We start from the raw sequence: 15,884 nt of genomic DNA, 5'->3' as shown, positions 1-15,884 counted from the left end.
TCATTGTCACAAAAGTCACCGGACCAGGCACATACAAGTTAATAACCGAAGATAGAAGAGAAGTCAGCAATACATGGCACATCAGCCAGCTAAGAAGATTCTATGCGTAAAAACAACTCAAGAAAAAACAGATGTGCAAGCCACAAGGAACCAACATTCACAATCGATGAGGGACAATATTCTTCGACAACATATGTATTAGTTTATATTCATGATCAATAAAGATGATATTCATCCACAACATGTCTTGTCATGACTTTCAACGAGTTGTTTTCATGAAATAAAAAGCAAAATGGCTGAAAACATGCCTGAGTATCCCGGCCGAGAGCAAAATAGCTGAAAAGACGCTTGAGCCAGCCGATGAGGGTAGCTAAAAGCTAACACCTGAAACAAAAAGCCAAATGGCTGAAAACATGCCTGAGCATCCCGGCTGAGAGCAAAATAGCTGAAAAGACGCTTGAGCCCGCCGATGAGGGTAGCTAAAAGCTAACACCCGAAACAAAAAGCAAAATGGCTGAAAACATGCCTGAGCATCTCGGCCGAGAGCAAAATAGCTGAAAAGACGCTTGAGCCCGCCGATGAGGGTAGCTAAAAGCTAACACCCGAAACAAAAAGCAAAATGGCTGAAAACATGCCTGAGCATCCCGACCGAGAGCAAAATAGCTGAAAAGACGCTTGAGCCCGCCGATGAGGGTAGCTAAAAGCTAACACCCGAAACCAAAAGCAAAATGGCTGAAAACATGCCTGAGCATCCCGGCCGAGAGCAAAATAGCTGAAAACACGCTTGAGCCCGCCGACGAGGGTAGCTAAAAGCTAACACCTAAAACTAGTCGACCGAAATTGAGCTTTAAAAGACCCTCCAGCTCTTCGTTCCGAAAAGCAAGAGGCTCGGGGGCTACATCTAGATAGGAATACTTTTTTCTCAGAAAAACACAAGCGCCACTCAAAAAAGCACTCGGATGCCAAAGTTTGTCAAAGCAACATTCCATGCCGAGTCGTCCACTTAAAAAAGCACTCGGATGCCGAAGTTTGTCAAAGCAACATTCCATGCTGAGTCGTTTTACATAGCGCAGACGAAAGGTTGTCAACACAAAGATCTACATCTAACAAGGCATAACGCGGACAAAGCACTCGATGGGTCACGAAAGAGGAAGAGAAGAAAAGTACTCGACAAATCGAGGGATTTCGTCAAGATAACGCACAGAGTTGTTTACAGAGCAGAGACGAAAATGGGACAAAGTACTCAGCAAGTCAAGTGACTCCAACCACACCCGAGCAAAGAATACATCAACGAAAACAAAGAATCTTCATTTAAAGAGGAGTATAATATTACAAGAGGCTGGTCAATTGGATCAAGCATTGTCATCAGGAAGGGAAATATCAATATTAAGACTGTCTACAACCCTACTGGCTAAATCTTCGACCTCGGGCTCCATCCTCTCAACGGCATCAAGGTATTCTTGACTATCAGCTTCCTCTGCTATCTTGGACAGAGGCGCCACTGGAGAAAGAACCCGGACCTGGGCCAGCACATTCTTGGTACATACTTGAGCGCACTTCTTCGCGAACTCTTGGAAACGAGCCAGAATCCGAGGAATGAACTGAGCCCAAGATTGCCCGTCATCCGCTGGAGTCCGAAGAACATCAGCTACTGAACGAAAAGATTTCCACAAAACGTTCCAATTTTCAGTAGCCGTCGCCAGCTTCCCGGACAAGTCTTCAATAGTTCTTTGGGCCTGCACAAGATCTCTGTCAGCTCCACGCCTAATCAGCTTAGCAAGGGCGAGTTCTTCCTTATCATGAGTAATTACCTCCTCAGCCTTGTTATGACTAGAGCGGACAAGAGCCTTCATTTTATCGATACTCTCCGAGAGCTTCTGCTTTTCAGCTCGGAGAGCTAGACAAGACACCGAAAAACAAGTCAGCGAAAAAGGAGTCAAAATACAAGAAGAAACAAGCAGAACCCGCGGCACCTTTGCATTCTTTCTTCGTAGATTCCACCGCGGCATCCCTCTGCTTCTCCGTCTCTACCACCCGGGCACGAAAGGTCTTCTCTTCCTTTTGGTGCATTTGACGCTCCGTCTCCAACTCAGCCCGGAGGAGGTCAAGATCGGCTTTCAGAGCGTTCACCTCAGAAGACAACTTTCTCTCATTTTCAGATGAGAAAAAGAAGCCAGAATGATCACGAGAGAAAGACTGAGCAAAAAGAGACAAAGAGAAATCAAGGCGTAAGGACAGAAGAAAAACGAGCATGCAAAAGAGGAGTGGCAGTAAAACTTACCTGGAGTTTTTCACCAAAAGAAGTTGCGAGGGTCGACAAGCTCCCCCAGGCTGCGGTCAGCTCCGATAACCGATGGGTGGCATCGAACTGTTGCACCACGTCACCGGGAAAAGAAGGACCGCCGGAAGCAAGAGAAGGGAAAGGAGAGGCCGGCTGGGATGAAGAAGGAATGACCAAAGCAACCTCTAGGAAAGCTGGAGCCAAACCCTCAGAAGGACCCGGCGTGACGGCTACGGTCACCTCCGGGGCGGCCAAGTCTGCAGCTTCGCCAGGCAGCTCTAGAGCCCCCCAGCAACTTCATCAACAGTATGTTGTGAGTCCTGAGGCTCAGAACTCGATGGCACGGCGGAAGGCTGAGAAGAAGTCGATGAAGAAACGAAAGAAGGCGAAACACTGAAAATTGATAAAAGGAAGCACCGGTGAGAACCAGAAGAAGGAAGATAAAAGCAAAAAAGATGAAGCCAGAATCTACTCACCCAACCACTTTCTTCTTCACGAAACCAAAAGAAGGCCTCGTAGGGGGAACCACGACGGCGAAAACATCCTCGCCACCCGGCGACGGGAGCGGGATAGCAGATAACGCAGCCACGGAAGAAGCCGGGGCTGGAGCCGCGGAAGAACTCTGCACTAGAGGAGCGGTAGAGCTAGGTACCGAGGCTACCAAAGAACTCAACACCGGAGCTTCAGAAGAAGTCGGCGCAGGAGCCTCAGAAGAACTCATACCCGACGTTCGACTACTTCAAAAAAGTTCAAGACTAAAAGTCAAGACAAAGAAGAGAAATTCAATGCAACAGGAATATGAAAAACAACTCACCGCCGCATGATGAGGGGTACTTCATCATCCTCCTCTTCCTCAGCCAAGGAAACCAGAGCACCTGCTGAAAAAAGAATAAAAAGTACTCGGTTCAAGAGAGAAACAGGAAAACAAAGGAACAAAGAGTATTAAATGTGCTCACCTAAGAGCATGCTAGCAACAACTGGAGTACCTGAGGGAGTACTTGGTTTGCGAGGCTTTTTGGAGACAGGCAGGCCAGATGAAGACCCATCCGTTCGCCCCCTCTTCGAGACACTACGAGGACCGCGAGGGACTAGACGAGGAACATATTCTTCATATACATCAACAAATCTGGAAGAAACCCCAGGAAGGGCTGTAGAGGTTTGGGACTTACTAGTTGTAGAATTTCCAGCAAGTTTTTCCCCAAACTCCGCCGCGGCGGGGAGAACATCAAGAGGGATTAGGTCGATAAAGTTCCGCTCAAGCTCCTGCGAAAAAGGATAAAACACCAAGATAAGGAAAAGCTAAGCAAAAATGGATGCAGCGAGAGTACATAAAGTACCCAAACAAAGAGATAGACAACTCACAGCTGGGGGTGGGTTGTTGGCAGAGAACTCGAAAACAGCAGGAGGAATAACGTTCACTCCTTTCAGCATCTTCTGGAGATGCTCGAGTACCTCCTCACCGGTCAGCTCAAGAGCTGGGACCATGCGTGAAGGATCCTCGGCCCCAGAATACTCGAAGCCAAGGTGCTCCTGCTCTTTCAAAGGCTGAACTCGGCGGCGAAGAAAGCTCGAAACAATACCGAAGCCGGTTAAACCCTGCTGTTTCAGCATACTAATCCTATCAAGGAGTGGCTGGATCACTTGAATCTCAGCAGGTGACTCAAGTTTCTTGTCCCATCGGTCATTCACCATAGGACCAGATCTAGAGTGGACGACAAGGGAAGGGATCAAATTGGCAGCGTAAAACCACTCGGCACGCCAATCTTTTACAGAATCGACCAGGTCATAGTCAAAAAACTTAATCTTAAGACCCTGGCGAAACTGAATCCCGCAACCGCCAAGAACGCTGGTTTCTTCGCGGCGGGGTTGGGGTTTCAGACGGAAGAAAAGGCGAAAAAGAGATAGAGAAGGAGGGATTCCAAGGAAAGCTTCACAAAGATGAACGAAAACGGAAAGATGGAGAACGACATTAGGGGTTAGGTGGTTCAGACTAACCCCAAAATAACCAAGAAACTGATGAAGGAAGGCGGAAGCAGGAAGGCAAAGTCCAGCGCGGACAAAGGAAACGAAGAGGACAATCTCACCAGGACCTGAAGCTGGAACCCGATGCTCGCCCGGAACTCTCCATTTAGCGATGACTTTGCTTTGGATCAAGCCATCGTTGATGAGCTCGCGCAGCTGATCTTCGCTTGTTGTTGGAGCCGGCCAAACCTTCTAAGCAGCCCTCATGGCCACGAATTCCTGGTTTTCGATCAAAGAAAGGGATGACTCCTCGTCCACGAAGGTCGCCTGGGACTTGCTTGCGGTTTTCTTTTTTCCCATGAACTAGCGGAAGCAAAAAGGCACTGGGGAAGAAGAAGCTAGGATGGTGGAGCTCGGGTGACAACGACGATGACGGCGACAGATTTCTAAAAGCTAGGGTTTAAAGGCAAGAGCTGGGCAGCAAAGGTAAGGAAGATAAAAGGTCTTTAAATAGATTTCTCAGTAATAAGAACGGCCCACAAGGCCCGTTAAAACACAGTGTGAGAACGCAACGGTCCATTTATCGACGTAGCTAAAACGACAGAGGGCACAAATCCACACAACGGTACAAACCAACGGGCAGATTTCAGACTTATCCGTCTAGCACCACGGCAGGGTTATCAGATCATCACAAGAACAACTCGTCAAACCAAGAAGAAAGAAAGAACTACCTCGCAAGGAACAAAAGAACCCGGTTATTTAGGAAAGAACTCGGTAATCCCATGAATGACAGGGATCACAGCAGAAAAGTAAAGGACAACTCAGAAGACAAGATTCGTTCCATTACAAGCGACTTCAAAAATAGAAGATTACAAATCTTACAAGACCCAACGAACTCGGCACCACGAAAAGCAAAGTAGCAAAGATGAACACGGACACGGCTAGGCTCTGGAACGACTACGTGTCCCAAATTGCTACTCGAAAGGACAAACCGCCATCGGCTACACTGTTTTCTTTAAAGGACGGACGCAGTGCACCCAAGGCGGAAATTGGCAGCACGGCAAGACAACATGGAGCAGAGAAGGCCGGCAGGCATCTGTCTACCCAAGACCGATGTGATGCTGGATATGGTGTTGATCTGCACCAGACAGTCTCAAGACAGGCGACGAGGATCAACCCAGAACTGCCAGATGAAGGAACGAAGCCCACATCACAAGACTTCCTCCAACTACCGCCACGTACATCCTGGCACAATGTTGTCGCGGGATTAGCCTACCTCTAATCCCTATCACAAGACTTCCTCCAGCTACGACAAGACACACAGGAACTACAAAATATGCCCGGGGGCTGCTCTACTTCACAAACTACCATGTTCATGACCACGAAAGTTTCAACAGAATGTCCAATGGATGAAAACAAGCACTCCGGGACAGTATTTATAGATCAAATGAGCGGCGCACATGGACTAGGAGTACCAACGAAATAAGACTAACCAAGGACACAGTGAAAAGACAGGACTCAATAATGGATGACTCAAGCAAGAGGGAACAGTACTCGAAGACGGGCATATTCGGAAGAATATACCAGTACAGTACAACCCATGAACAAAAGGCATTTACACTCAACTACCACCATACAACTACATCTGACAACAGCAGACCATCAAAGAATACGCCAAGACCTCGCGCCCGAGTTCTTCCTGAACAAAACAACAAGGATATACGCTCGGAAGCTGCATGCTGCGAAACTACTCGGATGATGGTTTAATCCAAGACTAAAGGGCTGCTTCGGAAAGATGCCGCAAAACTACTCAAATGATGACATAATCCAACTCTCAGGGACTACTTCAGAACACAAATTTTCAAACAACATAAAGATTCAAGACCCTCCAACTTTTTGTTCCAAATAGCAAGAGGCTCGGGGGCTACACTCAGTGAGTGCACTTTTTCTCCGAAAAAGCGCACGTTACCAAAAGACTTCCTCAACGCGGACCACTTCAAGACATTCCGACAAAAAGAACCCGGAACGAGCCATATTCGAGTTCTTTTCGATAAAACTTCAACGAACAAACAGAGCAACTTCAAGACAAGATCCTCCAGCTCCTTGTTCCAAATAGCAAGAGGCTCGGGGGCTACAACCAGATGGATGTACTTTTTCTTCAAAAAAGCACTCACCACTCTAAGAAGCGCTACAAGGTTTCACTCCAGAAAGCACTCGGATGACATTTGTTCCTACTCAACAAGACTTGAAGGAGCAAAACAAGACTTTTGGAGCTCAACCATGAAGTGCTCGGGGGCTTGTCGATGCGGGACCCACAGGATACCCTGCAAGGGAGAGAGAAGATCTAGTGCAACTAGGATTCTTCCCATGTAATCTTAGTAGTAGTACTATTCAGTAATCCTACTAGGAAATCTCATTGTAAACCGATTAGGACTCTGGCCTCCTAACTATATAAAGGAGGACAGGGCTCCTAAGGGAGAACAATTGTACAACACGATACTTCATAATCAATCCAACGCAGAGGCTAACGTCGGCTGGACGTAGGGTTGTTACTCGACTATAGTTGAGGGCCTGAACCAGGATAAATCGACTGTCTCTCGCGTTCACCGTCGAGTTCCGCATACGCTGAAGCCCGAACATACTGCCTCGGGTATCCCCGTGGCAGGCTATCGGTGGTGAAACATCGACAGTTGTGTACTCAGGGTTTATTTACCCCTGTTGCAGGTGCAGCTTGAGAAATGGCTTTTGTGAGAAGGATTCTTCTGGTGGGCACAGACGAATCCTTGTATCTTACCGTAGATGTTTATTGTAATTCTATTGTTTAAATTCCGCACTCTGAACTTGGTATTATAATAATGTATTTCTAAGAAGTCTTGTTGTATGAAATAGACTAAGTATTGTAAACTCGTTCTCATTATTGGATCCTGAAGGAAAAACGTGAATTATTTGAGTTTTTCTTGGGGTGTGCTCGACGGACCCATCCGATATAGCTTACTTTCAGGGTGCTTAGTGTCTGATGGGAGACGAGCGTCTCTGGAAGCATGCTATTTTGGACGGTTTTGCCACACCCTAGCGCCCGCGGTGGGGCGGTAGACGGCGACGGGGGCGAGGGCGTCCGAGGCAGGGGGTCATTTTTTTCCTTTTTTGTTTGGCAGCCAAAATAATTTCTTTTCCAAACTGGAGTGTGCAGCAGGAAATTGGATTTTCTGCACGCGCACGCTCTAGTGAAGTTCAAGAAAATAAAATTGAGATTGAGAGTGGATTTAGTGCTGGAGACGCTGATGTCCCCCTAAACTGCTTTCCCCCTTCTCCCCGCTCCGCCCCCAGCAGCAACCACTCTTCTGCTCGGGTCCCCTTTTCTCCTCTTGCTAGGGTTTCTGTTTCTCCTCTTGCTAGGGTTTCTACCCCTCCAAATCGGTCCTCGCTCCACGGCCATGGCGAAGACGAAGCAGGGAAAGAAGGACGTGGATTCGTACACCGTCCGCGGCACTAACAAGGTCGTCCATGGTAATTTCCCGCACCCCCGATCCGGTTGTATCTGTTTTTCCTGCGAGAGGTATCTGATGCTGCTGCAATGTCTGTGCCGGGAAGTGGGCGACTGCGTGCTGATGCGGGCGTCGGACTCGGACAACCAGCCGTATGTGGCGCGGGTGGAGAAGATGGAGGCCGACGGGCGCGGCAGCGTGCGGGTGCGGGTGCGCTGGTACTACCGCCCCGAGGAGTCCAAGGGCGGCCGCCGGCAATTCCACGGCGCTAAGGAGCTATTCCTCTCCGACCATTTCGACCTGCAGAGCGCACACACCATTGAGGGGAAGTGTGTTGTCCACTCTTTCAAGAACTACACCAAGCTTGACAATGTCGGGCCTGAGGACTTCTTCTGCCGATTCGAGTATAAGGCGGCCACTGGTTCGTTCACCCCTGACCGCGTGGCAGTGTACGGAGCTCCTTAATCCTTTCATTGTTGATTGACTGTTCCTTTTCTGTGCATGCGTTTTGAGCCTGCTTGTGATAATTTGGGTGTGTGTATTTTTCTCTCAAGGTATTGCAAATGTGAGATGCCATACAACCCCGATGACCTCATGGTGCAGTGCGATGCTTGCAAGGACTGGTACATTTGTCTCAATGATTTGCAATTTACATTTCACTGATATTTGCGTTTGTTCCGTCTATTCTGTGCTTGTACAAAGCAATGTTTTAAATCTCCGTATATTGAGTTTAGTGGCATCATCACCGAGCTGCCATAGCTGCTAATCGCCACTATTATCCCCACTACAACACAGTGTGCTCAAGTTCACAAGTTCTCACTGACGCTCACACCTTTTATCTGTTTCCTAGCCCAACTCTGTCTTGCCTGCACTCTGCCTCTCTCACTTTCCACTACTCACTCTCTGCTGCAAAACGGCCTCTGCTGCACCTATGCCAGGGAGGACTTTGTGCCCTCCGTCGTACATGCTCGCGGCTGTGTTCGGGGAGAGCGTCATGGGTGAGACGGCCATGACGCAGCAGGGCTCCTAGATCGCATAGGAGCTCGAGCACACATCACAGGGGCTTGGGGACACAGAGGTGGTCGGCCAGCAAGCGCTGAGCGGAGGACGAGAGGTACGCCACCAGTGGTCGGAGCACCTCACCGAGCGGAGCTGTTGCTGCTGCTGTTGTGCGCCGAGGCGGAGAGCTGGATCGGAGTATCGGATGACGCTGAACAAGGAGGTTCTCTTGTAGCTGCGGTAGACAGTAGAGAAGGTCTCGGCCCGCTGCTGGAAGCGTTCTGATGAATGTCCTGTAAGGAACGACGAGTTTCAACAATGTAAGTGGTGCTAAATCACACATTGATTAGCGGATTTCGTGCGCTAAATCCGGCTATTAGCACCTTTGATCACATAGCACTAAAAGTCAACTATACTAGCCGCTGCTCTGTGCAACCGCGGTCTCCGGCTGTAGCGGCCGCTATAGCCGGAGATTTAGGAAGTGTTTGGTTCCTGGGATGGAATGGGATATCCCACCTTTTATTCTGTTTGGTTCAGAGGGACAGGACGATCCCACTAGGGAATATCCCCTTCAGATTCGTGCTCAACTTGCCCCCAAAATAATGGCGGACGGGCGCTGAACGCGCGCGTGAGGAGCACAAGGAAGAGAGCGCGGACTAGGCGCCGGCGAAGTCTGGCGGAGGAGAGGAGGAAGGAGAGCGTGGCTGAGCTTGCCTGTGCCTGCCTGCGGAGGAGGGGAGGAAGAAGAGTGCGGCTGGCCCCGGTGAGATCTGGCTCTGCCCTTGGTGTGGCCGGGCTCGGCCTCGTCCTTGGCATGTGCGGCCGTGCAGGCAAGCTTTGCCCCCGGCCTTGGCGCGTGTGGCCATGCGGGCGAGCTCCGCCTCTGGTTCCGGCACACGCGATCGCACTTGGTGAAGGAGATCGGGCAGTGTTGCTTCTTCGCGTGTGGGAAAGGAAGATGGGATACGACCTGGACCCATGTCCCGGTTAATGGTACACCCTCGCTTCCTCTTCCTAATTCCTCTCCTCGTCCTGTTATGGTTTGACGTTTGCCGCATTCGCCATCGTCCACATTGCACTATCCCACTGGTGACTGGCCACCTACCTAAGCTCTAGTTTCCCAAATTCGACGGCGAGAACCCATGTATCTGACAATCGTGTTGTGAGAAATACTATGTATGGGGTTGACAACTCTGTTTGGGTTTGGGTAAAATGCACTTTGATAGCCCAGCTGCTTGTTGGTTGCAATCGGTAGATGCTCAAATCCAAACAGCCAATCGGTAGATGTTAGGAAAAATGTCTCTCCCTCTATATGGTCCCAAATAGGATAGTTTAGGAATTGAACTTTTGCTTTTGTCTTGAAGGATAACCATTTAATCTAAAATTCATAATCTTATACATGACACTTTATACAATTGGGTGCTAGAGGATTCAGGATTGTGTGCCAGTATATTTAGATTTTTATAGCTGTATTAAGAGAATTGTCATAACCTATTAACCTGTAGATTTTTTCATGTTTCATTCATGATGTTTATACCCCATCTGTTTTGAATCTTCAGTGACAGTAGTGCTTTAAGAGTTTAGGTGCCATTAACTTGAATAAAAAAAACTGTTATCCTATGGGAATCATATATGTTCGTCACAATAGAACTATAGAAGTGCAAAATCTGCATCCATCTCTGTTTCAAAGGCGTCGCCTAGGCGTACCCAGCTTGCCTTGGGGAACAGTGGTGCCTTGTTGCCTAGGCGCCACCTTGGTGTCCATGCGGACCCAACACTCACCTGGATGCCTAGTCGCCTTTGAAACCATGGCATGCATGTTATTGAAGCTATATGTGTTGACCTTGCTTGTCATATCACCTAACCTTTTTAAAATAAATTTGAAAATCTGTCTGGATTTCCTTCCAGAGGATATTTGAGGTGTCAGGACTCAGGAACTTGCAAATAAACCTAAAGATATTAGTTTTCTGAATCTAAAACATTTACTTTTCTCTGTACTTATTATGCTGCCATTACTGTTCTATTAACATATGTTACTGTGTTCCTACCTCGTTCATGTCCTATGATATGCAGGTTCCATCCATCTTGCATGTCTATGACCATTGAACAGGCCAAAAAGCTAGATCACTTTGTTTGCTCAGACTGTTTGAAAGAGAATGGTTCAAAGAGACTTTCAAATGCATATGCCACTTCACCAAATTCTGAGCCCAAGGTAAGTTAATTGTTTATTTTTTATATGCTTTTATGTATTTTCTTTTTTCCAAATAGTTAATCTTAATCTTTTGTGTCTCTAGGTTATTTGGTTCAATTTTTTTTGGAGTTCTTTGAGATGTCGGCATTGTTTCCCAACAATTTCATGTTCATCCTGTTGTAATGACTTAGCAAACATCCAAGAAGGCATTTCTCATTTCTCTATTTGCTCTGATGAAATCACCCAAAACATAATCTTTAGTTTGTACCATGCATGCAGCTTTTAGAAAGATGTTGTAAATATCTAGGTCGCTTATGCCTCGTGAAAGTCGATGTATTCAGACATTATTCAACCTTACTCCACAATTTCTACCGGAACGCAGATGCATGCTTATTCCTAGGCCTTCATGGATTGGTTTTTTATGCAATTTTTTGGAAGATGCTTTAGATATGTAGGTTGTTGCTTGTACATCATGAATATTTCTTACTCCCTAATTTCTACCAAAATTTTGATGTATGCTTATTTCTAAGCTTTCATGGGTTGGAGCTTTATGAATTTTTTGGAAAAAGATGCTTTAGATTATTAGATATCCAGGCTGTTGTTGCTTGCTCCTCATGAATATTTATATTTATATATTCAGACACTAATGAACACTTTGCCCCATGATTTCCACCAAAACCTTCACTATGCTTATTTCTGAGCCTTCATGGAGTGGAGCTTCATGCTGTTTTTAGAAGATTATATATCTAGGCTGCTGTTGCTTGTGCGTCATGAATATAAACACTTTTCAACTTAACTCCATAATCTGGACCTAAACTTTATGTATTGTTGGCGTAGGTGTGGCTGATTATTGGACTGATACTAGAGCAAGTCCGTTTATTTTTCTTTTAAGCTATAGTGTGCATAAAGGGGGAAAAAAGGCAGTGAATCTGTAATTTGCTCTGTCTGCCACCAACCAGCCTATGTAACTAGATTAACACAGCAATATAAATGTATTTTATTTGCTACGATTTTAGTAGGCACTGGCGCACAGGGCATATTGTTAATTGAACCACAAAAGAAAACATCTGGCTTTCTATCACCGTTTTGCTGATATATGTTTGTTCCCTTGTGGCTGCTTGCCAATTGCAGGCTGAATCAAAAAGGCAGAGGAGGTGACAACTCTTTAGTGCCAACATCCATGGGTAAGGGGTGATGTGCTGCTTCTGTGGTGAATCAGCCCTTTCGCTGTGGTGAGAGCAGATGTGTACAGTGCACTAGAACCTAGTGTTTGCTGTTAGGGGAACGGTTTTGTTCGATGTAGCCAGTGTGACATGGCATGTAGTTGTTGGTAAGGGGCAAAAGAAGAAAGAACAGTCGTTGTGTTGACTTGGTCAGCTTAGCCGTTGTTAATGCGCTGTGTTGACTCAACATACCCCCTTGTGTCTGATAATGCAAGTCATGCGGTTGTTGATACATGTACATTGTTGCTGTGGCCGCATCATCGATTGTCATTGGTCAGTGGTACTGTACTGTAATTTGCTTTTGCCAGCTCAGTGCTGGGCTCGATTCAAAGCTGCCATTTGTTTGATTGAGCAAACAACTGCAGGCGCCTGCACCGCGCTTCTTGGGCCTCTGCACTACCGGCCTAAAATCTTCGTTCTTTCACCGTTTCTCAAAATAATAATAATAAAAGACAGCAACATTCTCAACTAGCACGGCTGTCGCAGCGTTTCCTACCACTTGCCGCCGCTAGCCTTCTCCAGCGGCGAACACCTCCGCCCTAGGGCCCTCGCTCGTCTCCGCGATGCCAGGCTGTGCCGCTGGAGTCGCGCCTATGTAACATCCTAGCTGTTTAAATGCAATGAAAACTTGATCATGAGCATCATTAAGCATAACCAACAAGCATTAAGTCATAAATGTACTCATGTTTCAATTATGACATTTATATGTTTCATATGTTGCATGAAATGTTAATATCAATATCAACTAAGGTGTTTTGTGATTTTATATTTGTGAAGTTGCTTAAATAATTAAAATTTTGCTTTAATAAACTTTGAAGTAATAAGTTTATACTTTACACTAGTGTCAAGGTTGAGCACTGTTAGCATATGAAATATGTTTTAATTTGAGCTCCAAAAGTGAATTAAGCATTGGAATCTACACAGCCAATTTTTTACTTTGGATTTCAGTTTTAATTCAATCTTTGGGGATTTATTAAAATGTTTTTCATATATAAACTTCTGTGCAACCTTGGTACTATTTTAAAGTGTGAACTTTGTACTTTGAATTCATAACATTGTTTGTGTAGATTGATTAGTAAATACCCATTAATTAATTTCTCAAAGATGCTTAATCAAATCTGTTTCTGAAACTCTGAATCTGATTACAGTTTTCAGTTTGAAGTGCCTGTTTTCAAAGCTCCAAATCTTTCAAACCAACAATATTTTGATGTTGAACCTTTAAGAAATCTTGTAGATCCTTTGTCGGTAAACAATTTTGCTTAAGGGATCACATCACGCTTAGTAGATAAATCTGGATATAGAGAGAGTGGAAGTGGCTCTGTCAGACTGCTACAGTAGATCGGCAGCAGCTTGCCGCCGACGGCCGCCGTCCCCATTTTCGCCGCCTCCTCTCGCATTCACGCGCAGATGCTTCGCGTGGCACGTCAAGCAGCTTCTGGATCGTCTAGGCGCTTCGCCCTCGCCGATAAAAGCGCAGCGCCGCCGGCCGTCCTTCTTTCCCTTCATCTGCTCGCCGCCGGCACCGCTCGCCTCGCCGGTCAAATTGGCCGCAGCCGTAGCGCCTCAGACCAATTACCTGCGCCCACAGCTCTGTACCACCCTTACGCATCACCTGAGACTGCTCGATCCAGCTCGTTCTGCCGGAATCACCCTCGGCGCCGTTCGCCGCCACGGCCGAGCCGCCATGGCCGCCATGGTCACCTCACCGTGGCCAGCTCTTTCCGCTGCATATACCTCCATCATAACTCGTGGTCTGGTTTCCTTGTTAAGCTTGAATACTCATAGGACATCTTTGTTTTTCCATTCACCGACCGGATCCGCCGGAACGCGTCGCCGCCGCCAGCTCGCTCCGCCGCACACGCCATCACCGCCGTCAGCCATCTCCGCCCCGACTACGCTTCACATGGGTCGTCTAGAAAGTCTCGGTGAGCATATCAGAGCTTACCCGTAGCTTATCTAGTCCGATTAGAGGCCCCAACGGCCGGCCCACCGTCGCGCCGCCGTGCTGTGCGCCGCCGCACCGCCATGGTCACGGCTGCGTACGAACCAGGCCCTAGCGCGTTCATATAATAGCATGGGTAGGTTCGCGAGGTCAATAGGAAGCCTTTGGTGCCGTCCCCGTCGTCGGAGGCGTCACCGTTGGAATACTCCGCCGCGCCGGAGCGTCGCCGGTCCGCCGTGGCCGCTGCCGTGCGTGCTGCTGTGCCCGAGAGGTTCGTCTTGTGCTCGGGGAGTGTGCGAGAGGGAGAGGGGAGTCCGCCGGACCAATCCTCGTCGCCAGCGACCTCGCCGTCGGCGATTACCCGCTGGTCAGCCGGCCGGGCACCGTGGTCAACGCGGCCGCGCCGCGCTCTTGATCGGGCCCCAGCTGTCAGTGACTGGGGTAGAAACGGGGTGGGTGAGAAAAGAATTTTGGCACAGAAAATGATTTATTCTTGTCAGAAAATGCTTTTATGTGCTGCTTCTTGTAAAATTCATAACTAATTATTGGTATGATAAACATATGATTTTTTGTGTGCAGCTTTTTTATGAGATGCTCTACCATGGAAAAATATTAGTTGGTCATTTTTAGTAGTTTTGGTATGCTTAGAAATTACTTCTTTTAATTATTAAATTAACCTTGCATATTTTTATAGACTAAAATATTAATCCTTTAATCATGAAACGTTTTGTGTATGATTTACATGCTAATACCTGCCTTCACAAAAAGTTTAGTACTTGTTTGATAATTCTAACTTGGTTAATTAATTTAAATGTGTTTAAATGCCTTTTCCTTTAATTAATAAATACTAAAATGAATTAAGAAAATACTTAACTGACTTTGGTGTGTTTTACACTTTGATTGTGGACCTTGGAACACTCAAACCCCTGTTGTTCCTTGGTAATTAATTTACTTGATTGCTATGCTGTAAATCAATTTGTTTATTAATTAAAATGGTTTAATTAAATATCAAACCAATAGATGCATGTATGAAAGTCTTGATTACTTCATTTAAGCAATATCTTGAGTAAGTGATTAAGCCATGCGAATGCTTTTCATGTTAATCACTTGTTTGTGCATGCTAGTGTAATTCTTTTATCATAAACAACTAATTGATTTGTTAGTAATGAAATGCTTTTATAATAAAAAACCTAGTTCTTTGGTGAAGAAAAGTTGTACTCAACTTTCTTAACTTTGTTTAACTTCTGTTAATGCACTTATATGTCTTTCATCCTGCATCATGGCATGTAGTCCATAATGCTAAGCAAATCATCATCTATTACTGTAGTGCATGAGAGTGAGAAGGTTCGTGTTGATCTAGTTTTGGAGAAGGTCCATCCATCAGTGGTGTTGGTGCCAAAGTCTAACTTCTAGATCTATCTATGGAATCTAACCTTTTTGCAACGCAGGCAAGCCCCGGAGCATAAACCCTTCTCTAGCTCTTACAAAACTTTACTACACTTTAAGTCTCGTGAGATGTGCATTGAGTAATTAGGAGTTGGTTGAATATCGTTGTTGCATGATTACCTTGATTCAGGTACGATGGAAGTTGAATGATGGTTTCATCGTTCACGAGAAATATGTTTTACCTTGCTCTTCTCGGCTCGGCCTCTGGGTTGTGAAAATACCATGACGTTTTGGTAAGTGTTCTTGGCAGACAGGTTCGTCTGGTTGTGCTCGTCCCGCCTGTGTCGATTAAGGCTCGTCCGTTGTAGGCTTGTATGTGTTCGAGACTTTGTAGTACTAGCCACATACTCCGGTA

The 15,884-nt window shown here is 46.5% G+C and overlaps 1 protein-coding gene across 1 annotated transcript; it reads left to right on the top strand.

The window, feature by feature from the left end:
* The first annotated feature begins 7,475 nt into the window (after positions 1-7,475).
* Positions 7,476-12,429, top strand: LOC136473326 (chromatin remodeling protein EBS-like). Its single transcript, XM_066470988.1, has 5 exons — positions 7,476-7,750; positions 7,835-8,177; positions 8,283-8,351; positions 10,801-10,939; positions 12,050-12,429. The coding sequence occupies exons 1-5, from the start codon at positions 7,678-7,680 to the stop codon at positions 12,074-12,076; spliced, it is 651 nt and encodes a 216-aa protein (XP_066327085.1). The 5' UTR covers positions 7,476-7,677; the 3' UTR covers positions 12,077-12,429.
* The last annotated feature ends 3,455 nt before the right edge of the window (positions 12,430-15,884 follow it).

This window comes from Miscanthus floridulus, chromosome 8, assembly GCF_019320115.1.
Source record: "Miscanthus floridulus cultivar M001 chromosome 8, ASM1932011v1, whole genome shotgun sequence".
NCBI lineage: Eukaryota > Viridiplantae > Streptophyta > Magnoliopsida > Poales > Poaceae > Miscanthus > Miscanthus floridulus.
This window is presented reverse-complemented; position numbering and strand designations above follow the sequence as displayed.

Bases quoted from the DNA above. Each gene is read 5' to 3' on its own strand.
- LOC136473326 (XM_066470988.1), top strand. From the start codon at position 7,678: ATGGCGAAGACGAAGCAGGGAAAGAAGGACGTGGATTCGTACACCGTC. The intron at 8,178-8,282 runs GTACGGAGCTCC...TTTTCTCTCAAG, and splicing joins ACCCCTGACCGCGTGGCAGT to GTATTGCAAATGTGAGATGC. The intron at 8,352-10,800 runs GTACATTTGTCT...TATGATATGCAG, and splicing joins TGCGATGCTTGCAAGGACTG to GTTCCATCCATCTTGCATGT.